This window comes from Martes martes, assembly GCF_963455335.1.
Source record: "Martes martes genome assembly, chromosome: 15".
Classification (NCBI taxonomy): domain Eukaryota; kingdom Metazoa; phylum Chordata; class Mammalia; order Carnivora; family Mustelidae; genus Martes; species Martes martes.
The window spans coordinates 55,165,143-55,188,363 of record NC_137903.1 but is presented as its reverse complement, the minus strand read 5'-3'; the positions used below and the strand labels follow the sequence as shown (position 1 = coordinate 55,188,363).

The window sequence follows — 23,221 nt, the reverse complement described above, 5'->3', positions numbered from 1 at the left end:
AGGGCGGGCTCTCACTGGCGGAAGGAGCGCGCGTCCGGCCGGAAACAGTCCCCTGCAGCGGCAGCGTTCCGCCTGAGGCTGGGCGGGGGCGTGGACGGTGGCCGTGGCGGGGTCGATGGGGGCGGTGGGCGTAGGGTTGGTGGACTGTCACTGCCACCTCTCGGCCCCGGACTTTGACAGCGTATGTAAGGGCGAGGCCCGGCCGGTGGGAGCGGGGAGGCACCCCCGTCCTTTCCCTTCGGGTTGTTTTTGCTCTCCTCCCTTGGGACGCAGCGTCAAATCCTCCTGGGTCCCGTTCGTGGCCCTGAGGGACTTGCTCCTGTCTCTCTAATATCAGTCTTTCCGATTTTTCTTCCTGGCGCTGCGGAGCGTGAAGCCCTCTATCTCTGCATGGCTTCGATTAGCCCTTCCCGTTTACGAGACGGCGTCCCCCAACCTCCCCTTGGCCCAGCTGCTGACCCCACGGGCCTCGCAGCTCCGGGCGGGCCTGGCCGAGCGTCCCCTCCGCCCGGGCAGAATGTGCTTCCGACAGACACTTCCCGGCGCGCCGCGAGCTCCGGCTCTGGTGGGGAGAGAAGCAAACAGAACACACGCAAAATCAGAGTTACACAGCGGTTTACCCGCATACTGGAAACAGAGGCTGGTAGAAGGAAGGGCAGAGTCTCTAAGGGGGAAAGACCTCTCAAGAGGTTGACACTTGGGCTGGAACCGGAAAGGCAAAGAGCCGGCCAAGCAAGGGGGTGGTGTGCGGGGGTGTAAAAAGCAAGCGGGTCGGATTTGACGTGTTCGAGCTACAGAAAGGCTCGGTGGGGGGTGGTGAGCTAGAGAGAGCCGCTGGAGTGAGACTGGAGGTTTGCAGGGGCTAGGTGAGGCCGGTCAGGAAGGACAATGTGGAGCCAGGAAATGTGTTTTGGGTGGGTGGGTGGGTGGGTTGGTTGGTTTTAAGGGAGAGTGACAAGATCTGATTTCCATTGAATAACACTTTGCTGATGGAGAGTAAGTGTGGAAGTTAGAAAACTAGTTTGGTGGCTTTTGCTGTGTGTAGACAGGAGATGACGGTGGTTGCAGAGGAGTTTGAGAAAAGCAGATGGATTCAGTGTGTGTTTCAGAGCTGGAATCTAGGGCACATGCTGAGGAATTGGATGTGTAGAGGGAGCGAAAGACAGGACGTGAGGATGCTGTTCACTGAGAGGAGGGAAGACAGGGCGGGGAGGGCAGATAAAAGGAATAAGCTTGTAGAGGAGAGTTATGTTTGGCACATGTTGAGGCCTAATATCCACCCAAGTGGAAATGTCATATGGTCAGTTTTTTAACTGGCAGTCTTGGGTTCAGGAGAGAATTCTAAGCTGGAGCTCAAAATTAGCATAACAATGATATCAAAACCTATGGATGAGATCACCTGAGGTGTGTACAGAGAGAGGAGAATACGGTCCTGAAATCCGAGAGGAGGGAGCCAGCTGAGGAGCCTGAGAGTAGCAGCGAGTGGAGGGTAGAGATGGCAGGAGAGTGGTATTGCAGAAGCCAAGAGCAGGAGATATTTCTAGGAAGGAAGGCATGGACAAGTGAGGAGTTCTTAATGTCTCTGAGGGGCAGAGTAAGATGAGGACAGGGAGGTGTCCTTTATATTTGACAATGACAGTTTCTGTTTTAGTGGAATAGGAACAGAAGCCAGATTTTACTAAGAGGAAGAGTAAACAAAAAGTGGGTCAGTGTAGCTCTTCACATCTGTCACACTGTTCCTTGCCATTGTTGTCATTTTTTATGCTGCCTCAACTACACTGATATATATAGCCATAGAGAAGTTACTTATTCATCTAAAATAATTGTGATTACTTCCACTTTTTTAAGGATCTGGATGATGTGTTGGAGAAAGCGAAGAAAGTAAGTCAATATCTATAGTTGCCCTTTGTTTTCCTATTAATTTCAAGCTAGAACAGCTTGAAATTTAGATACACTATGCCTATGTTGCTTTGTTAATAATAAGTAGCATTAACTCTTTATTGTATGCCAGGCACTGAGCTACGCCCTTTCTGTACATGATCTCATTTAATGTTTCACAACATCCTTGTGAAGAAGCTGCTATTTTATAGCCAACCATTACCCATTTGATAGAGGAGGAAACTCAGACCTAGAGATTAACTTATCCAAAGATACACTGCTAGTAAAGTAATACAGACAGAATAGTCTGAATTCAAAACCTGTTCCCACAGCTACCGTGCTTACCAGTTATATGGCACAGATTGGTCCAGCTATCAGTTCTAAAATTAACATTATTCCAGAGATCTTGGAGAAATTATAAAACTTTTCTGAGACATTTTTATTTGTTTCAGGAAAGAATAACTAATTTTTAAAAGTTTTTATGAAATTCATTTTAACTACCACTTTGTAGCTTTCCCGTAAAGTGATAGTCAGAAATGGTTGCCAGTACATTTTTACATACACAGCCATCATTCAATATGGCAGCTTAATTAGGAGCATGGGCCCTGGTATTACTCAGGCATAATGATCTTGAGCAAGTTATTTGACTTCATCCAAAATTTCTAATCAGTATGATGGATTACAGCAGTGCCTACCTCATAAGGTTGTATAGATTAAATGAGGTAATATTTTTATTTACTGCACATAGTGCTTGAAACATAGGAAGTACGCAGTGATAGCCATCGTGATTATATTGATAGAGTATAAGTGAGCAAGAATAACTAAAAGTACAGAAAACTTTAAATTTCTCTTCAGTTATGTTAGATGTATATTGTTTGAGACTCTGTTGTATTCATTTTTGTTTCAGGCCAATGTTATGGCTCTTGTGGTGGTTGCTGAACATTCGGGAGAATTTGAAAAGATTATGCAGCTTTCAGAAAGGTGCTGCTTTTCATTAAGAATTTAAAGAGTTGGGGCGCCTGGGTGGCTCAGTGGGTTGAGCCTCTGCCTTTGGCTCAGGTCATGATCTCAGGGTCCTGGGATCAGGGCCCCAGGTTGGGCTCTCTGCTCAGCGGGGAGACTCCTTCTCTCTCTCGCTCTGCCTGCTGCTCTGCCTACTTGCAATCTCTCTCTGTCAAATAAATAAATTTTTAAAATTGAAGGGGAAAAAAAAGAATTTAGAGAGTTGCTGGGGCACCTGGGTGGGTCAGTTGGTTGAGCGTCTGCCTTCGGCATGCGTCATGATCTCAGGGTCCTGGGATTAAACCCTCCATTGGGCTCCCTGCTAGATGGAGAATCTGCTTCTCTCTCTCTCTCCCTCTGCCCCTCCCCTTGCTTGTGCTCTCTCCCTCAAATAGATAAATAAAATCTTTAAAAAAAAAGAAGAACTTAAAGAGTTGCTAATAAGGATGCAGTTATGATGTCATATTTGTACTATCAAAGGTCATCCAATTTTAAAGAGAGTGAAAAGAAAAAAATCACATCAACATAGCCTTAAGAAACTCTTTCAGGGGCGCCTGAGTGGCTCAGTGGGTTAAGCCTCTGCCTTCTGCTCAGGTCATGATCCCAGGGTCCTGGGATCGAGCCCCACATCGGGCTCTCTGCTCGGCAGGGAGCCTTCTTCCTCCTCTCTCTCTGCCTGCTTCTCTGCCTACTTGTGATCTCTCTGTGTCAAATAAATAAAATCTTTAAAAAAAAAAAAAAGAAACTCTTTCATACTTTTTCTTTAGGATAACATTGTCTACTAGTTCAATATTCCGCTTTCTTAATTTGTTCTACATTTTTAGGTATAAGGGGTTTGTCCTGCCCTGCTTGGGTGTTCACCCTGTTCAAGGAGTTTCACCAGGAGACCAAAGATGTGTCACATCAAAGGTAAAAGTCATGTAAAACAAAAAGCATAAAAAAAGATACCTTGATTCAGTAATGCTCCTCTTTCTGATTTATATTCTAAGGCAATAATCCAGAAGAAGGAAATACTACCTTTCACAAAAATGTTTGTTGCAGCATTATTTGTAGTAGAGAAAAAACAGAAACAGCCTAGAGGCTCAGAAATAAAGGAAAAATTAACTTGTAGAGTGTTAAATATATGTATGTATGAAATGCATGCATGGAAGATGACAACTATAGGGTTTGTTTTATGTAGCAATGAGGAAAGTGTTTTAAAATGTAAAAATATATTCTATAAGAGGGAAAAGCACAGAAATGACATTAGCTGTGATGACTGGGTAGAATTATAAGTGACTTGTTTTCACATGTTTTTACCATGTTTTCATATTGCTTTAGCCAAAAAGTAATAAAGTATCCAGAAAAAGAAAGATACAAATTTATAGATGTAGTACCATAAAGGAAGAGATGAGTTCAGTATATAGTATCTTCTTGAACATTAAACTGTCTCTGAGGGAATGCTCTTGACCTATTAAACTGCCCTGCTGGGGCACCTGGGTAGGTCAGTGGGTTAAAGCCTCTGCCTTCTGCTCGGGTCGTGATCTTGGGGTCCTGGGATCGAGCCCCACATCGGGCTCTCTGCTCAGTAGGGAGCCTGCTTCCCTCTCTCTCTCTGCCTGCCTCTCTGCCTACTTGTGATCTCTCTCTCTGTCAAATAGATAAATAAAATCTTAAAAAAAAAAAAAAATCTAAATCTAAAAAAAAATCCTTCCTACAAAATCTCACTGACTCATAGTAGCCAATATGTCTCATATTTCAGACTGGTCTCCTGACTCAGAATCAGGGAGATACAGTTTCTTAAGTGCTTTATTAAAAAATGAGATTGATAGCCCCCCATTTTCAAGAAGTAAAGACTTTTTGTTACCTATGAATAAATTAAAATACAAGGTCTTTATAATAATGAATCTGTATTCCTATGTTAGGATACCCCAGGTAGCTCTATTTATTTCAAAACAAAATTGCTTTTAATTCACTTCAGGTAATAATAAATACTTGTCCTATAGCTGGAGTGGTTCTCCTGGGATGATAAAATTAAATTGCCGAGAGATACAGTTCCCAAAATGTTGGAGACCAGAGCAGGACACGATTTCTTTAATTTATATAGAGATTTATATGAATAGGCATTCATTTAGTCAGTCAGTCAACAAGTGTTTTTACTGAGCACCTACTGCATTCCATGCACTGCTCTAAGCACTGTAGAATGAAATCCCGCTCATGGAAGCTAGAGTCTAGCAGACAATCAACAATTAGATACATGAACAGGAAAACTGTAGGTAGCAGTCAGTGCCGTAAGACAATAAAACAAGATCGTGTGATAGGGATTGTGGATGCTGATTTTTGGATTGTAGTCAAGGAAGGCCTCTCCAGGTGGTGATAAGAGAACTGCAGCCTGAACGCTTCCAAGGAATTGGCCCTGCAGAGAGAGGGCTCAAAGTATTGTAGGCAAAGGAAAGAACCCAGCATGAAGGTCCTAAGGTAAGAACAAGCTTGATGTAGTTAAGAAACAGAAAGAGAGCTGATGTGACTGGAGAGAAGGAAAAGTCATGGTGGTGAGGTCAGAGGGACTGGGCAGGGAGCACTGTGTGTGTGTGTGTGTGTGTGTATACATATATATATAATGTATAATGTATATTTTTATTTACATATATTATCTATATTTACTTCTATATATTATATATCTTTATTTATTTTTATATATATTATATAATTTTTTATAATTTTTTAAAAAGATTTTATTTATTTGAGAGAGAGAGAGAGCATGAGAGGAGAGAGGTCAGCGGGAGAAGCAGACTCCCTGCCAAGCAGGGAGCCCGATGTGGTTCTTGATCCTGGGACTCCAGGATCATGACCTGAGCTGAAGGCAGTCGCCCAACCAACTAAGCCATTCAGGCGCCCCGGGATTTATATTTTATTTATTTATTTATTTTTAAAAGATTTTGTTTATTTATTTGTCAGAGAGATAGCGAGCACAGGCAGAGTAGCAGGCAGAGGCCGAGGGAGAAGCAGGTTCCCTGCCGAGCAAGGAGCCCGATGTGGGACTCTATCCCAGGATGCTGGGATCATGACCTGAGCCGAAGGCAGCGGCTTAACCCACTGAGCCACCCAGGCGTCCCGGGATTTATATTTTAAAGAGATCCCCTTGGGTATGGTATGAAGAACAAATCTTGAAGAGTGCCAAAAAAGGAAGACAGGAGGAGTGAGAAGACTATTGGAGTAGTTCCTAGGAGAGACGATGGCAGCCTGGACCAGAGTGCTAGCAGCACAGGCGAGGGGAAGTGGGTGGATTTGTCATATTTTGGCATGAATGTAGAACGGACAGAACTGTTCAACTTAAAAAACTAATGAAATAACAACAATAGATAGGTAATTCTAGATTCTTAAAGCAGGGATGAACTGAAAAAAATCTCAGGATAGCCCTCTGGAAAACACCAGAGATAAGCAGTTATTCCTCTTTTATTCTTAGTGTGCTTGAAGTCCGTACGGTAGTATGGGTTTCTCATAATGATTAGATTATAAATCCCTGATATGTGGTACAAAGCTTGGTATGTAGTAAGTGTTAAGTAAATTCACTTGGTTCATAAAACTAAAGTTGCTGGGGCGCCTCAGTGTCTCAGTCTGTTCAAGGCTGGACTCTTGATTTCTGCTCAGGTCGTGATCCCAGGGTCATGAGATCAAACCCCACATTGGGTTCTGCCCTGGGTGTGGAGCCTGCGTTTGCCTTTGCCCCTCCTCTCTCTCTCTCTAATAAAATATATAAAATTAAAGTTGCATCACACAAATCTTTCAGCATATTCCTGAACTAATTCATTCAATAAATACTACTACCAGGCAGGGCTTGGGCCCCAGAGCGATTTCAGGGAACCACAGTTCACTGTATGTGATCTACTGCCCCCTGCAGTCAGGGCATGTGTTCTGCAGTTGTCTCCCAACCCTCCTTGGCTCACTTCACTCATTTGTGTTATGCACCCCTCACCCTGTTTTTAAGACTGTGAAGACTAAACATTTTATTTAATAAAAAAGCTATTGTAATTGTTTAAAATCATTCAGAATAAATCTGCTCTCCTTCCCTTTTGCCCTTTTTCCCCTTTTTTCCTCCTCCCTTCTTCCTCTCTCTTTTGGCAACATAGTGGGTGGGAGCAGCACAGGCTTTGAAGTCACAGAGACCTGGCCTACTGGCTTCTTTGATCTGTGGCTCTTCATTCTGCGAAGTCTCACTTTCCTCATTTGTAAATCATTGATAATTATACAAATGGTAGTAGTCCTAGTCATAGGGCGTAGAGGTATAGGATCTTTAAAAACCCCGTAATAGGGGTGCCTGGGTGGCTCAGTGAGTTGAGCCTCTGCCTTCAGCTCTGGTCATGGTCTCAGGGTCAGGGTGGGGGTGGTCAAGCTCCATGTTGAGCCCTGTGGCAGGCTCTCTGCTCGGAGGGGAGCCTACTTACCCCCCTCTCTGCCTGCCTCTCTGCCTACTTGTGATCTCCCTCTCTCTGTCAAATATATGGATAAAATCTTTTAAAAAAATACATAATAGAACCATTAGCATGTAAAGAACTTGAGAACATCATTCAAGAGTTGGGAAAAGAAATGAAGTCAGAAATAGACCTATGAATGTCTTTATAAAACTATTTACATCGGGGCGCCTGGGTGGCTCAGTCAGTTAAAGCCTCTGCCTTCGGCTCAGGTCATGATCCCAGGGTCCTGGGATCAAGCCCCGCATCGGGCTCTCTGCTCAGCAGGGAGCCTGCTTCCTCCTCTCTCTCTGCCTGCCTCTCTGCCTACTTGTGATCTCTGTCTGTCCAATAAATGAATAAAATCTTTTTAAAAAAAACTATTTACATCTATTGAAATAAAATTGTGGAGACCATACACACTCAAATACACACATATAAAATTAGTAATATGAATTATATTAATTTCTATTTCCTATCCTTGACTTGCCAGAAACTTTCAGATTATTTCATGAGCATTGGAACAGTCTCATTGTAAATTTGTTTTCCTTTTTTCACAGTAATAGGTATTCCAAGAAGCATTTTTCCCCTCTATCTGGTCTTCATCCAAATGTATACTTTCTTTCTAAGACCTTCCAAGTATCAACCATTTCCTGGGTAATCTCCAACTTCTCCAGCCCCTCTGAACTTCAGAGACAGAGCAGTTTGGATGTTTGATATGGAAAAATCTTTGGCTGATGACATTTAACCTCCTCAGCTGTTGTTGGACACCTTCTCTGGTCTCTAGGTCTCTAGAGTCTCTGTTCTCTTAGCTCCTCATGACAGTGTTAAATCCTCTTTATCGAGTCTACTAGAATGTATTTCTAAGGCCATGATCTACTCTGTCGCTCATGTTTTCTGTCTCCAGAGGTATAATTGTAGAATCTCCTCCTGCACCTCTTTTCTTAATTCTCCTTTGTTCTAATTAGTCTCAGTAGAAGTTCTTTGCAATTTACATATCCTGAGACTAAAACCCTCAAAGTAGTTTAAAGAATATCTAGAAGCAAGTTTTCCATATATTTGTCTTTCCCTTGTCTTACAAGGGAACTCTCACAGAGTAAATTCTCTTTAAATGGAAATAGTAATATGAAAACTAACCGTACTTTGTTACTTGAATAATTGACAAGCATATGTGTGATAATTAGTGTTTAGACTGTTGAACCTTTAGAACAAAAATAGGCTAAGCAGGATTATTAACACAAAAGAAATCAGTGAAAATAGTGCAAAGGATGTATGGGATTGTTCCTATTAAAAAACTCAAAAACCAGTAGTATCCTGAGAGGAGGACATAACACAGCCCACTCCCCAGGAACTCAATTACAAAGGTGACTACCAAAGATGGCTTTCTTCTGTCCTGGTCAGCTCTTGCAGGAGGAAATCCAAATCAGTCCAAAATGTCAGGAAATTCTTCCTAAATGTTAGGAAGTGTTTAAGTGAGACTTTTCATTGAAAGTCATGTTCTTGTGACCTGACGGGGCGTGGGATGTTTCTACTCAAATTTCCAAATGGTAGTGCTCACCATTATATAAGGATGAGTTTGACTACCTCTTCAACTGGTTAAAGGTATTGAATGTATGTAAAGGACCCAATATAGTATAGTGCCTGGTATATAAAAGGTGTTTTCTAAAGTATCAGTTCCCGGGACGCCTGGGTGGCTCAGTGGGTTGAGCCCCTGCCTTCAGCTTGGGTCATGATCCCAGGGTCTTGGGATCGAGTCCTGCATCGGGCTCCTTGCTTGGCAGGGAGCCTGCTCCTCTCTCTGCCTTTCTGCCTGCTTGTGTGCTCTCTCTCTCTCTCTCTTTCTTTCTGACAAATGAATAAATAAATAAAATCTTAAAGTATCAGTTCCCTTACCCTTCCATTTAAACAAATTTCCTTTTTTTCTCCTAGGATTTGGATGTAGCTTTGCCTATTATGGAGAATTATAAAGATCAGTTGTTGGCAATCGGAGAGGTAACACCAAATAGCTGATCAAAGGACTTCTAATCTAGACTTTCATGTGATACACGGATATAATCTTTAGTTCGCTATTGGTGATTATAACTGACTTAGATAATTATACTCACTTCATCTAGCTGGATAATAATTTGTCAGTACTTTCTCAATAAGCAAAAGAGCCTGAGGTGAGACAGTAGAAAGCCCACTATAGACTTATATTAATGAAAAGAAAACTATTTTATTAGCATTTCTGTGTACTCTGTTCTTTTTTTCTTCCTTTTCTTAAATACGGGCATCATCTCTATATTTAGTTAACACAGTATATACAAACATACTTTAAATATACTAGATTTTGTTGGGGTGCCTGCCTGGCTTAGTTGGTGGAACATGTGACTCTTGATCTCAGGGTCATAAGTTCCAGCCCCACAGTGGACATAGAACTTACTTAATAAATAAATAAAATATTTTTTTAAATTTAAAAATAGTCTAGAGTTTGTAATTAAAGAACATTTTTTATTAAATAATTTACAATCAGGAAGCATTTTTATCACTTGGTAATAAACTCCACTTCTAATCAAAGACAAAAGATAAAAGTAACACTTAAATTTAGAATGTAGACTATAGGGGCGCCTGGGTGGCTCAGTGGGTTAAGCCTCTGCCTTTGGCTCAGGTCATGATCTCAGGGTCCTGGGATCGATCCCCACATGGGGCTCTCTGCTCAGCGGGGAGCCTGCTTCCCCCTCTCTCTGCCTGTCTCTCTGCCTACTTGTGATCTCTCTCTGGCAAGTAAATAAATAAAATCTTATAAAAAAAAGATAGAATATAGACTATAGCAGTCTATGACAAAATAATATCAAGAGAAACAGTCATTTATAATCTTCACTGTCCAATGTAGTAACCACATACAGCACTTGAAATGCGACTGGTCTGAATTGAGATATGTATAAATATAAAACACACAGGATTTCAAAGTCTTAGTACCCCCCCCAAAAAAAGTAAAATAATGCAATTATTTTTTAATATTGATTTTGTGTTGAAAAAAAATATTATTATATAATAATGATGATGTTTTGGATATATGGACTAAATAAAGTATATCATTAAAATTAATTTCACCTCATTCTTGTTAGTATTTTTAATGTGGCTACTAGAAAATGTAAAGTTATGTATGTGGCTTACATGTACAGGTCCCATCATGTTTCTCTTGGACAGCACTGCTCCATAGTATGTCTTTTGAATTCATTAAACCATAAACATTGTAAATCTGTTTTATTTTTCTATTACAGGTGGGACTAGATTTCTCCCCCAGATTTGCTGGCACCGATGAGCAGAAGGAAGAGCAGCGACAGGTCCTAACCCGACAGGTCCAGTTAGCCAAAAGATTAAATTTGCCTTTGTAGGTTAATTAATCATCTTCCTATATTAATAGCTATAGAAAAAATTGAATAATGATTCTCCTGAGACGGAGCTCTGTATTTCTTATTCTCTGAATTACTCTAATAGAACAAAAATAACACTTTCAGATTAAGTACCTAAAAGGAATTTTTTGTTGTTAAACAGAAATGTTCACTCACGCTCTGCCGGAAGACCCACCATCAGCCTCTTAAATGAGCAAGGTACTTAGTTTCCTGAGAGAAGTGTGCCTAGTATTTACGTTTGACAGTTCCAGTCCATATTCTCATCGAATAAGCCGTGTTTGAATTTGATTTCTTAAAAGGAAGGGAAGGGAGTGGGGTAAGGGTGGAGGTGGAAATGAACTATGGTGATTTTGCAAGGCAGCCTACTTTCAAGTGTGATTATGACATTTAGAAGGCCAGTGCAGAGCAAACGAAAATTGGATCAAGTAATTTATATTCCTTCATTTAAAAATTAACAGCCCTAACTTTTTAATCAGCTTAAGCAACTGATTAATGAGAGATAAAAAACACAAAGCAAAGATGGGTTTACTGTGTCTTGCATGTTTCCTGGCTGCTGCCTCAGAAAATGGTATTATACAGGTCGTGGCCATCACACCTGAAATGCACTGTCGTCTTCACCAGTTGCTCCTAAAGTAAAAATGTATCTTACAGCATTACTTTTCAGACTTTTTAAAGTACCATCCACAGTAAGAAATACACGTAAGTGCTTTTTTTGGTACTAAGCCTTTATTTTGATACTCAGTATGTACATATACAGAAAACTGACCAAAGTTGAAGGAGCAGTACATCTCTGTGTATGTGCAGATAGGTAGGCGTATATAAATATGTGCACATACATACACACAGTAACACACATACATATAAGCATATGCTGCTCAGTCACAACCCACTAAATCGATTGCATAATTCAGTTAAGATTGTAACTCACTGATGATCATGCCTACTGTTTGAAAAAAACAGCATCAAATAGTAAAGTAAATGTCGTTGTCTGCAACTAGAAAGCATTGTATTTCTCAGTGATGAGGATCACTGGAATTACTAAGAGCATGATTTTTATGCAGGCTGAACAGCCATCCTTTAAGAGCTGGAAGTGATTTGGGGAAGCCAGTCCTGACTATTGAGTCTCTGAGTCATTGAGCTCCCTGTTTCTTCTTTCACTAGCATTCTTGTTAAGGATAACTTCACTGCTTAGAAACCTAATAGGAACAATAATTTGACAGTTTACAAACTTCTAGAAAAGGCTTGATGGTATAAGAAGTTTAAATATTTGTTTAAAAATTTTTATTTTTTTTAAAATGTAGCCTCCACGCCCAGGGTGGAGCCCAGGGTGGGGCTTGAACTCATAACCTTGAAATCAAGACCTGAACTGAAATCAAGGCCTGGATGCTTAACTGACTGAGCCACCCAGGAGGCCCTTAAAAAATTGTATTTCAGTTTTATTATGAAAATTAAAAATGTCCTGTATTTTTTATTTTACTGTCTGAATACTGTACATTTACCCTTTAGAAATCATATAGGGGCACCTGGTTGGAAGAGCATGCAACTCTTCATCTCAGGGTTTTGAGTTCAAGTTCTACATGCGGTGTAGAGATTACTTAAATAAATAAAACTTAAAAAAAAAAAAAAGGAAGCCATAGAACCTCATCTTTATATTATAGTGACCAACATTTACTCAAAATTTATAATCTGTGTTGCCTAATTTAATTAGTGGGAAAACTTCTTGTTAAGGAAATGAAAGGAAACTCTAAATTATCTTTAATCTTTAACAGGTGCTGACAAAGTGCTCCTGCACGCATTTGATGGTCGGCCATCTGTAGCGATGGAAGGAGTTAAAGCTGGGTACTTCTTCTCAATTCCTCCTTCTATAATAAGAAGTGGACAGGTAAGTTCCTTAACTAAGCCTCATTTTATGCTTTGTGAAATACCCTTTAAAGCATGAGCTTTTATTACACACTCGTAATACTATTCTAGTTACATTACAAAAATTAATCGTTGGTTCCTACCTCATACTTATATGAAAAGTAGCTCAAAAATGAGTAAAAGAGCTAAACCAAAGAGAGCTGAAATTTATAAAACTATTAGAAGAAAACAAATTGAAATCTTTGTAACCTTGGAATAGGCAGTGGTTTCTTAAATATGACACCAAAAGCACAAGCAATCAAAGAAAAAAATAGGTAAATTAGACATCGTCAAAATTGAAAACTTCCACAATGAAACAATTTTTGAACTTTTATGCTTCAAAAGACACTATCAAGAAAGTGAAAAGATAACCCACAGAATGAGAAAAGATATTTGCAAATTATGTCTGATAAGGGTCTAGTAAGAGTATATAAAACACCATTACAACTCACCAACTAAAAAGACAAATAATCTGGGGCACTGGGTAGCTCACTCAGTTAAGTGTCCAACTCGTGGTTTGAGCTCAGGTTGTGATCTCAGGGTTCTGGGGTGAACCCTGCATCAAGCTCCATGCTCAGTGGGGCGTCAGCTTTGAGATTCTCTTTCTTCTTCTTCCTCTGCCCCTTCCCGCTCACACTGTCTCTCTCATTTCCAAATAAATAAATAAATCTTTTTTTTAAAAAGTTGGATTTTGTCAAATTTTTTTTTTAATTAAAAGATTTTCTTTATTTATTTGACAGAGTTCACAAGTAGGCAGAGAGGCAGGCAGAGAGAGAGGGGGAAAGCAGGCTCTCCGCTGAGCAGAGAGCCCGATGCGGGGCTCAATCCCAGGACTCTGGGATCATGACCTGAGCCAAACGCAGAGGCTTTAACCCACTGAGCCACCCAGGCGCCCTTTTGTTTTCTTTTTAAAGAAACTCTTTATTTCTATCAACTTTATTTCCATATAATATTTATCAAATGTTTGTTCTCCCTCTACTGAGCTGATCATACTGGTTTTCTTTTCTTGGCCTGTAAATTGTGTTGATTGGTTTTCCAATGTTGAATTAACCTGGTATTCCTTGGCTCAGTTCTCCTTGGTCATGATCCAGGCATACCTCAGTGATGTTGTGGGTTCCATTCCAGACTCTGCAATAAAGCATATATCATAGTAAAGCAAGTCAAGTGAATTTTTTGGTTTCCCAGTACATGTAAAAGTTATATGTACACTATACTGTAGTCTGTTAAGTGTGCAATAGCACTGTGTCCAAAAGAAACAGTGTACTTACCTTAATTTGTAAGTATTTTATTGTGGGACACTTGGATGGCACAGTGAGTTAAGTGTCAAGCTCTTGATTTGAACTCAGGTCATGGTCTTGCGGTCATGAGATCCAGCCCTGTGTCCAGCTCCTTGTTCAGTGAAGTCTGCTTCAGACTCTACCCTCTACCCTTCCCAGCTGGTGTGTACTTGCTCGCTCGCTCACCCTCTCTCAAATAAATAAGTAAAATTTTAAAAATAAATAAACAAGAATATTTTATTGTTGAAAAAATGCTAGCCATCATCTGAGCTTTCAGTGAGTCATCAACTCCTTGCTGGTGGAGGGCTTCCCTCTGTGCTGGTGGCTGTTGAGTGACCAGGGTGACGGTTGCTGAAGGCTGGGGGTGCTGTGGCAATTTCCTAAAATAAGACAACAGTGAAGTTTGCTGCATCCATTAACCCTTCCTTTCACGAATGACTTTTCTGTAGCCTGTATTGCTATTTGATAGCATTTTGCCCACAGTAGAACTTCTTTGAGAATTGGAGTCAATCCTCTGAAACCCTGCCCACTTCTTTGTCAACTAAATACATGTAATATTCTAAATCTTTTGTTGTTGTTTCAACAATTGTCACAGCGTCTTCACCAGGTATAAATTTCAACCCAAGAAACTACTTTCTCTGCTCACCTCTAAGAAACAAATTTTCATTCATTCGTTCAAGTTTTACCGTGAAATTGCAGTAGTTAATTCTCATCTTCAGGCTCCACTTCTGATTGCGGTGCTCTGACTGTTCCCACCACATCTGCAGTTACTTTCCCCCCTGAAGTCTTGAACCCCTCGAAGTCGTTTATGAGGGTTGGAATCTATTTCTTCCAAACTTGTGTTAATGTTGATATTTGGACCTCTTCCTCTGACTTACAAATGTTCCTAATGGCATGTAGAATGGTGAATCCTTTCCAGAAGGTTTTCAGTTTGCTTTGCTGAGATCCATCCAAGGAATCACTATCTGTGTAATGCGAACTGTAGCCTCACAAAAATGTATTTCTTATGTGATAAAACTTGCAAGTCGGAGTTATTCCTTGATCCACACACTGCAGAATGGATGCTGTGTGAGCAGGCATGGAAACAACACTACTGTCCGTGCACATCTCCGTCAGAGCCCTCGGGTGACCAGGTGCATTATCAATGAGCAGTAATATTTTGGAAGGAATCCTTTTGTCTCAACAGTGGACTTAATTTTTATTAAATCATGTCGTAAGCAGATGTGCCTGCACGCAAGCTTTGTTGTTCCATTCATAGAGCACAAGCAGAATAGATTTAGTGGGGGCGCCTGGGTGGCTCAGTTGGTTAAGCCTCTGCCTTCGGCTCAGGTCATGATCCTGGAGTCCCAGGATTGAGTCCCACATCAGGCTCCCAGCTCCACGGAGAGTCTGCTTCCCCCTCGGACCTTCTCCCCTCTCATGCGCTCTCTCTCTCGCTCTCTCTCTCTCAAATAAATAAAATCTTAAAAAAAAAAAAAAGTAGGTTTAGCACTATTTCTAAGGGTCCTAGGGTTTTGGGAATGGTGAGTAAACACTGGCTTCAACTTAAAGTCAACCAGCTGCATTAGCTCCTAATGAGAGTCAGCCTGTCCTTTAAAGTTTTGAAGGCAGGCATAGACTTTTTCTCTCTAGCCAGGAAAGCCCTAGACAGTATCTTCTTCCAACAGAAGACTGTCTACGTTGAAAATCTATTGTTTAGCTGCCTTCACGAGTTCTCTTAGCTAGATCTTCTGGGTAAGTTGGTGCAGCTTCTCTGTCAGCACCTGCTGCTTCTCATTGCGCCTTGATGTTATGGAGACGAATTCTTTCTGGAAACCTCATGCACCAACCTCTGCTAGAGTCAAGCTCTTCTGCAGCTTCCTGCCCTCTCTCGGCCCTCATAGAATTGAAGGGCCTTGCTCTGAATGGGGCTTCGGCTTAAGGGAAGGCTGTGGCTGGTTTAGTCTTCTATCCAGAACACTCAGACTTTCTCCATATCAGTAATAAGGCTGTTTTGCTTTATCATTTGTGTGTTCCCTCGAGCACCACCTTTAATTTCCTTCAAGAACATCTTCACATTCACAACTCAGTGAACAAGCCTCAGAGGTTTCACTTTCAGCCTATCTTGGCTTTTATCACCAAGCTTAATCATTTCTAGCTTTTGATTAAAATGAGAAATGTGTGACTCTTCCTTTCCCTTGAACACTTAAAGGCCACTGGAGTGTTCTTAGTTGGCCTAATTTCAGTATTGTGTGTCTCAGGAAAAAGGCCCAGGGAGAGGGAGAGAGACAACAGAATGGCTGGTGGGTGGAGCAATCAGAACACACAAGACTTACCAATTAAACTTACCATCTTGGGGTGCCTGGGGGGCTCAGTTGAGCATCTGCTTTTGGCTCAGGTCATGGTCCCAGGGTCCTGGGGTGGAGCCCCACATCGGGCTCTCTGCTCAGTGGGGAGTCTGCTTCTCCCTCTTCCTCTGCTGCTCCCCATTTGTGCTCTCTCACTCTCTCTGTCAAATAAATACATAAAATCTTTTTTTTTAAGATTTTATGTATTTATTTGAGAGAGAGAGAAAGAGAGAGAGAGCATGAGAAGGGGGAGGGTCAGAGGGAGAAGCAGACTCCCTGCCAAGCAGGGAGCCTGATGTGGGACTCAATCCTGGGACTCCAAGATCATGACCCGAGCCGAAGGCAGTCGCTTAACCAACTGAGCCACCCAGGTGCCCCTAAATAAATAAAATATTTAAAAAAATAAAAAATAAACGTACCGTCTCGTATGGGCACAGTTCGTGGTGCTGTAGAACAATCACAATAGTAACATCAAAGATCACTGATCACAAACGAGCATAACAAATATAATGACAGGGCACCTGGGTGGCTCAGTGGGTTAAAGCCTCTGCCTTCGGCTCAGGTCATGATCCCAGGGTCCTGGGATCGAGCCCTGCATCAGGCTCTCTGCTCAGCAGGGAGCCTGCTTCCTCCTCTCTCTCTGCCTGCCTCTCTGCCTACTTGTGATTTCTGTTTGTCAAAAAAAAATAAAAAATAAAATCTTTTAAAAAAAAACAAATATAATGACAATGAAAATGTTTAAAATATTGCAAGAATTACCAAAATGTGATGCAGAGACACGAAATGAGAAAATGCTGTTGGAAAAATGGCTCCAATAGACCTGCAGGGTCACCACAACCCTTCGATTTATTAAAAAAACAAACAAAAAAACCCTCACTCTGTGAAACACAATAAAACAAGGTATGCCTGCATATTATGCTTTTTATAGCTTCATTTTATAGTTTATGGTAAAACTTTATTTATTTAAAATCTTGTTTTCTGGGCACTTGGGTGGCTCAGTGGGTTAAGCCCCAGCTTTTGGCTCAGGTCATGGTCTCAGGGTCCTGGGATTGAGGCCCGCGTCGGGCTCTCTGCTCAGCGGGGAGCCTGCTTCCTCCTCTCTCTGCCTGCCTCTCTGCCTACTTGTGATCTCTCTCTCTCTGTCAAATAAATAAGTAAATAATCTAAAAAATAAAAAAATAAAATCTTGTTTTCTCATATAAACCTTTACTGCTGTAGTTGCATTAGCACTAACCAGATCTTGTAGTTGCAATCCACAGATTTTGATAGTTGCTATATTTTCACCTTCTTTCAGTTTGGAATATTTCTTAATTTACCTTGTGACTTCCTCTTTATCAGTTATTTCAAAGTGTGTTGCTCAATTTCCAAATACTTAGGAAAATTTGTGGATATCTGCTTGTGTCTCTAAGTATGGATCTACCTTATCTTTAAAGTGATTGCATAATACTTCACAATATGGATGTATCATAATTTATTTAATCATTACCTTAAGTTTAGGTCATTTCTAGTTTTTCACTGTTATAAACAGTGTTTCAGTGTTCAGCCATAAAAAAGAATGAAATCTTGCCATTTCAACAAAATGGATAGACCAAGAGGGTATTGTGCTAAGTGAAATAAATCAGACAGAAAAAGACCAATACCATATACTATATGATTTTACTTTTATGTGGAATCTAAAAAATGAAACAAATGAACAAAGAAAACCAAACAGACTCATAAGGGAACAAACTGGTGGTTGCCAGAAGAAAGGGGGTGGGGAGATGGGCAAAATAGGTGAAGGGGGTTAAGAGGTACAAACTTTCAGTTACAAAATAAGTCATGGTGTTGAAAAGTACAGCATAGGGAATATAGTCAATAGTATTGTGATCCTCTTGTGTGGGGACCGATGGTAACTACATTTATTGTGGTAACATTTAGTAACAGTTGAAAATTTTAGTAATTAATTGAATATGAAAGCATGAATTTTAGGTTCCTGCCAAGCAGGATGCATTGGTAAATGGGTTTAATGCTTTTTTAAAAAATTTTTATGTCCCATGTTTTTTTTTTTTTTTTTTAAATGCATGATTTTTCTTTTTTTTTTTTAAATTTTATTTATTTACTTGGTGCAGAGAGAGACAGAGACCACAAGTAGTCAGAGAGACAGGCAGAGAGAGGGGGGAAGCAGGCTCCCCGCCGAGCAGAGAGCCCGATGTGGGGCTCGATCCCAGGACCCCGAGATCATGACCTGAGCCGAAGGCAGAGGCTTTAACCCACTGAGCCACTCAGGCGCCCCTTATGTCCCATGTTTTAAACTGACTAGCTTGATCTTTTCTCTAAGAAGCAGAAACTTGTGAAACAGTTGCCTTTAACTTCAATTTGCTTAGAAACAGATTCACCTGCACTAGGACCAGAAAAACAGGTAAGTGATTATCTAATTCCTACATTATTTAGATTGTCTTTTTTTTTTAGTTATTTTCACCGTAGCTGTGTTTCTCATTATGGTATAAATACAATGGAATCCTTTTTTTTTTTTTTCAAGATCTTATTTATGTATTTGAAAGAGAGAGAGTGAGCGAGAGGGAGAGAGAATCCCACACTGAGCAGACTCCACACTGAGCGCAGCCTGACACAGGGCTTGATCCCTTGACCACAAGATCATGATCTGAGCCGAAACAAACTGAACCACGCAGGCGCCCCCACTGGAATCCTATTTTAATGCTTGGTTGAGAGGTTTTATTAATTGTATAGCTGTTGTGCTCCAGCAGATACTCTTAGATATTGGCCAATGTCAATTTACATAATAGTCAGAGCCAGACCAGTATAGTAAAAAGGCTCAATTTCTCTCCTACCCACTAGGTGTGTGACTTTGGGCAAGTTACTTAATCTCTTTGAAACTGTTTCCTCTGGGTGCCTGGCTGACTCAGCTGGTTAAGTGCCTCAGGTCCTGATCCCAGAGCACCCTGATGGATCCCTGCTGGGGGAGGGGGAGTCTGCTTCTCCCTCTCCCTCTGCTCCTCCCCCTGCTGGTACTCTCTCTCTCATTCACTCTCCCTCTCAAATAAATAAATAAACTTTTTAAGAAAAACCCATTTCCTCTACAAAATGTAGAGCAAAGATCACATCAGTAAATCCATGACTGTATCAACATTTATACTGAAAGAAACAGAGTTTCATTATAGCATGCCAATTACAAGAAGGAAAATAAACATTTCTTGAGCATCTTCTATCTACCAGACACTGATAGACATTTCATATACGTTATTTCACTTAATCCACACTGTAATATTCTAATGTTATTATTGTCATTTACATTGTATAGTAAATATATAAGATGAGTTTTTATGTTATTTACATCTCTTTAAATGAAAATTGACTAAACAAAAAGAGTTTAACAGTATACTGTGGGCTTTACAATATATACGAAAATAAAATGCATGAAAGCAATAGCATAAGGGCTGAAAAGGGAAAAATGGAAGTTATCCTGTTGGAAGACTTTTATACTATATGTGAAGGGATATGATATCACTTAAAGATACACTTTATTTAATTAAAGATGTACACGAAAAATCCTAAAGCAAGCGCTAAAACAACATTTTCTCTTTTTTTAAAGATTTTTATTTATTTGACAGAGAGAGGGAAAGCACACAAGCAGGGGGAGCGGCAGGCAGAGGGAGAGAAAGAAGGAGGCTCTCCGCTGAGCAGGGAGCCGGATGTGGGGCTCCATCCCAGGACCCCGAGATCATGACCTGAGCCAAAGGCAGATGCTTAACCATCCTTCCACCCTTTTTAATATTTATATGTGTACATATATATTTTTCATAAAAATAGAATTCACTTGAACACATTTCATGACTTGCTTTTACGTGATAAATATCTGTACATGTCAATAAATATACTTCTCCTTATCATGTTAAATAACTGAATATTCCCGTGTGTGAACAGTCCATAATATACATAACTTGCTATTGTCATTTATGTGGTTTCCAATATAGTATCATAAACAATATGATGAACGTCCCGGAGCAAAAATCTTGGTGCACATTTTTCCTTGTTTTTTTTAGGCTAATTATCAAGGTCAATTTTTTTAAACTTCAACAGTTCTCTTATTCCTCTGAACATTATCATCCTGAGTAGGAAAAAAAAATGAAATTCATAAAATCTAAATACTACTGATTATAGATACACCACTATTTTGTAACCGTTAAAAAAGAAAAAAGCACAGCCAGTTATGCTATGACATGCCATTGCATGTAAGTAAAACATCCATCAATTTCAGAGATGTTAAATGGGAGGAAATGCATCGTAGAATTAGTGAAATACCAGGACATAATCTATTTAGTCTTCCAGACACACGGTAGCAATTCTTGAATCCAACTGTAATATAACCTGTGAGGTGAAGAGGCCCAGCCGCAGAGCACTGACCTTTACAAGGAGTCACTTACGCAACAGACTAAGCACAGTTAATCCGTCTGCCCGGGCAGGTCACCAAGTGTTCACCACCTGCACACTGCTTCGTCTCCTAGCTGCCGGGACCTCAACGGTAATACCCAGGGCTCTTTCCAAGAGCAACACCGACTACCATCAGCGTTGTACAGGCCAGCCTTGCGGCTTAAGCTTAAGTTCAGGGCCTTCTCCTCAGGCTTGCCTCCTTGCCTCTCCTAACCTGCCTGTTAAAAAAGAAGAGCTCATTGGTTTTTACCAACTCACTGTGTTCTGTTTTATCGATGGTCTCCAAGATTTCTTCCCCCAGTGTCATGTCTGATACACTTTCTGTTTTGTTCTGTTTCAGGTACGAAATGAACCCCAAAACATTTCCATTTCAGCAGAATATATTGCCCAGGTGAAGGGGATCCCAGTAGAAGAAGTTATAGAGGTGACAACACAGAATGCATTGAGACTGTTTCCCAGGCTTCAGCACCTGCTCCTGAAGTAGCTTCAAAACCAAAAGCCCCAGCGGAAGCATTTGAGAGCAAGAAATGTTCTGATTAAAAGTCTGAGCTGAAGAAGCCATTATGTAACGATATAGAAGATTATCATTTTAGAGAAATATTTCTAAAACCGGGCTTGGATCCTGAAACCCTGGATTCTGAGTCTGTCTTGTGCTTCCTTATAATTAATGGAGTCCTAGTAGGAGATTGGGCAACACCACTGCTTCTTACCGTACCCCATTAAGTAGGACCACCATATGACCTGAAACCATTTCTTCTGGCAAGGGAAGCTCCCCCAGGTAAGACATGAGTGCTGCTGGGACCAGTAACATTTGATCCTTCGCCACCACAGGATTTATCTTGCAAAAGGAGATCGTCTCGTTTCTTACACTGTCAGAGATCTCTTTTCTGGGTTTGTAACATTGAATTGTTAGTACTTTGAATTACCTCTTTTTAAGAGAAAAATGTATACGTTTTTATATTGATGGTAGATTCTGACTTATGAGGCCAATGGTTTGTGCAATCACCGTTAAATGCCAAGCCCCAAAGTTTAGGTAATAAACTGAGTTTAAGTTCCAGTCTGAATATTGCCACATGTTTAAAATGTACATAGCTTTATTTAAATGTGTCTGACCATTTTTGCTTATAGTGATATTTTATATTTTTAAGTTTTAAAAATCTTGGCTGCAAAGAGTTCCGTGATTGGATGGTGGGTACAGTAGCACAACAGTGTGAATACATGTAATGCCACTAACCCACACACCCAGAAGTTATTAAAGTGGTATTTTATGTTATGTGTATTTTACCAAAGTTTTTAAAAATCTTATATGTAGTTTATTTGGCGTTGTGACCCATACCAAAGCCTGGGTATTTCGTTTTACTAAATTACACAAGCAGCAAATACTGGGAAAAGTACCTATCATAGAAAAAAGTTAACTTCCTAAGAAGCTAAGTGACTTTACATAATCATTAATATTTTGAAATTAATTTATTTATAGAGGACTCAAAACTAGTTCTAGGGCAGATTGTCCAAACCAAACTAGACTAAGAAACAGAAGAGGGGCGCTTGGCCACCGGTCAGCATTATGCGAGATGAAATTCCTAATGCAGTGGGAGCTTCTATTAAAATCAGACTTCTGGCTCTCTCTTTCAGCTCTGTATTTCTTCTGCCTATTTCCTGCCCTCTCTGCCCACACTCCCTTTGTCAGACTTTCACCTCTACATCCTTTAAGATCCAACTTGAATGACTTCCCCTGGCCTCATCACCCCAGCCAGACGCGATTCCTGCCATCTAAACTGTGCAGCCACGTTCTCCATTTCCTCGTCAGCTTATTCACTTCGTTGCTCACACAGTTGTGGAGCCTCTCCAATGGGTTTCCCACTAATCTAGATCCATAAAGCTACAGAGAGGAATAAGACATGGTCCCTGCCTTCAGTTCAAAATGTAATAAAGGGGACAGGGGCTCCTGGGTGGCTCAGTGGGTAAAGCCTCTGCCTTCGGCTCAGGTCAAGATCCCAGGACCTGGGATCGAGCCCCACATCGGACTCTCTGCTCAGCAGGGAGCCTGCTTCCTCCTCTTTCTCTCTCTCTCTGCCTGCCTCTACTTGTGATCTCTGTCATGAAACTGAGACTAAAAGAAGTCAACTGACCATTCTAAAAAAAAATGTAATAAAGGGGACAAATAATCCCAAAGCAATGTGAGAAGTACTATAATAAAGGAGGAATGAGGTTCTACAAAACCAGTCTGATGACATTTAGCACACATTCCTTTTTACTGAGGTTACCTTGTGTATGTTTTCACCCTTACAAATTACAGACCATTTGAGAACAAACCAGTTATTTTCTTTTTGCATCTTCTCCGTGGTCTGATACAAGGTTTGCAGTATCATATGCTCGTACATGACTTTTAAATAAGCGAGTGGAGGTAGTAAGTCCACTGACTGCAGCTGACAAGCTAGGTATGTTCTCCTTCAGTCTACTCTTCGAAATGGAGATTTAATGTTCTATACCATTTCACTGGTTGGGCTTTTGTTTTGTTTTGTTTTGAGGTGCATATTTTTCATCTCCACCCTGTGAATGTATTAAATGCTATTCAAAGATTTCCT

The 23,221-nt window shown here is 40.6% G+C and overlaps 1 protein-coding gene across 7 annotated transcripts; it reads left to right on the top strand.

Annotated features, from left to right (window-relative positions):
* Positions 1 to 40: 40 nt before the first annotated feature.
* TATDN3 (TatD DNase domain containing 3) lies at positions 41 to 22,851 on the top strand. Of its 7 annotated transcripts, XR_013967983.1 has the most exons (11): positions 41 to 181; positions 1,849 to 1,881; positions 2,786 to 2,859; positions 3,705 to 3,789; positions 9,240 to 9,302; positions 10,574 to 10,683; positions 10,848 to 10,903; positions 12,475 to 12,587; positions 18,529 to 18,606; positions 20,977 to 21,414; positions 22,269 to 22,851. XR_013967983.1 is itself a non-coding variant. In XM_080824042.1 (10 exons), the coding sequence occupies exons 1-10, from the start codon at positions 116 to 118 to the stop codon at positions 22,344 to 22,346; spliced, it is 756 nt and encodes a 251-aa protein (XP_080680168.1). In that variant the 5' UTR covers positions 41 to 115; the 3' UTR covers positions 22,347 to 22,851. The 7 variants fall into 7 exon arrangements, 6 of the variants coding, with proteins under 6 accessions (XP_080680168.1, XP_080680166.1, XP_080680165.1 ...); XM_080824042.1 differs by lacking the exon at positions 20,977 to 21,414; XM_080824040.1 differs by lacking the exon at positions 22,269 to 22,851 and having other exon boundaries at positions 20,977 to 22,266.
* The last annotated feature ends 370 nt before the right edge of the window (positions 22,852 to 23,221 follow it).

Excerpts from the sequence above, each read along its gene's own strand:
- TATDN3 (XM_080824039.1), top strand. The coding sequence starts at position 116 with ATGGGGGCGGTGGGCGTAGGGTTGGTGGACTGTCACTGCCACCTCTCG. Across the intron at positions 182-1,848 it reads CGGCCCCGGACTTTGACAGC|GATCTGGATGATGTGTTGGA; the intron begins GTATGTAAGGGC and ends CACTTTTTTAAG. Across the intron at positions 3,790-9,239 it reads AAAGATGTGTCACATCAAAG|GATTTGGATGTAGCTTTGCC; the intron begins GTAAAAGTCATG and ends TTTTTCTCCTAG.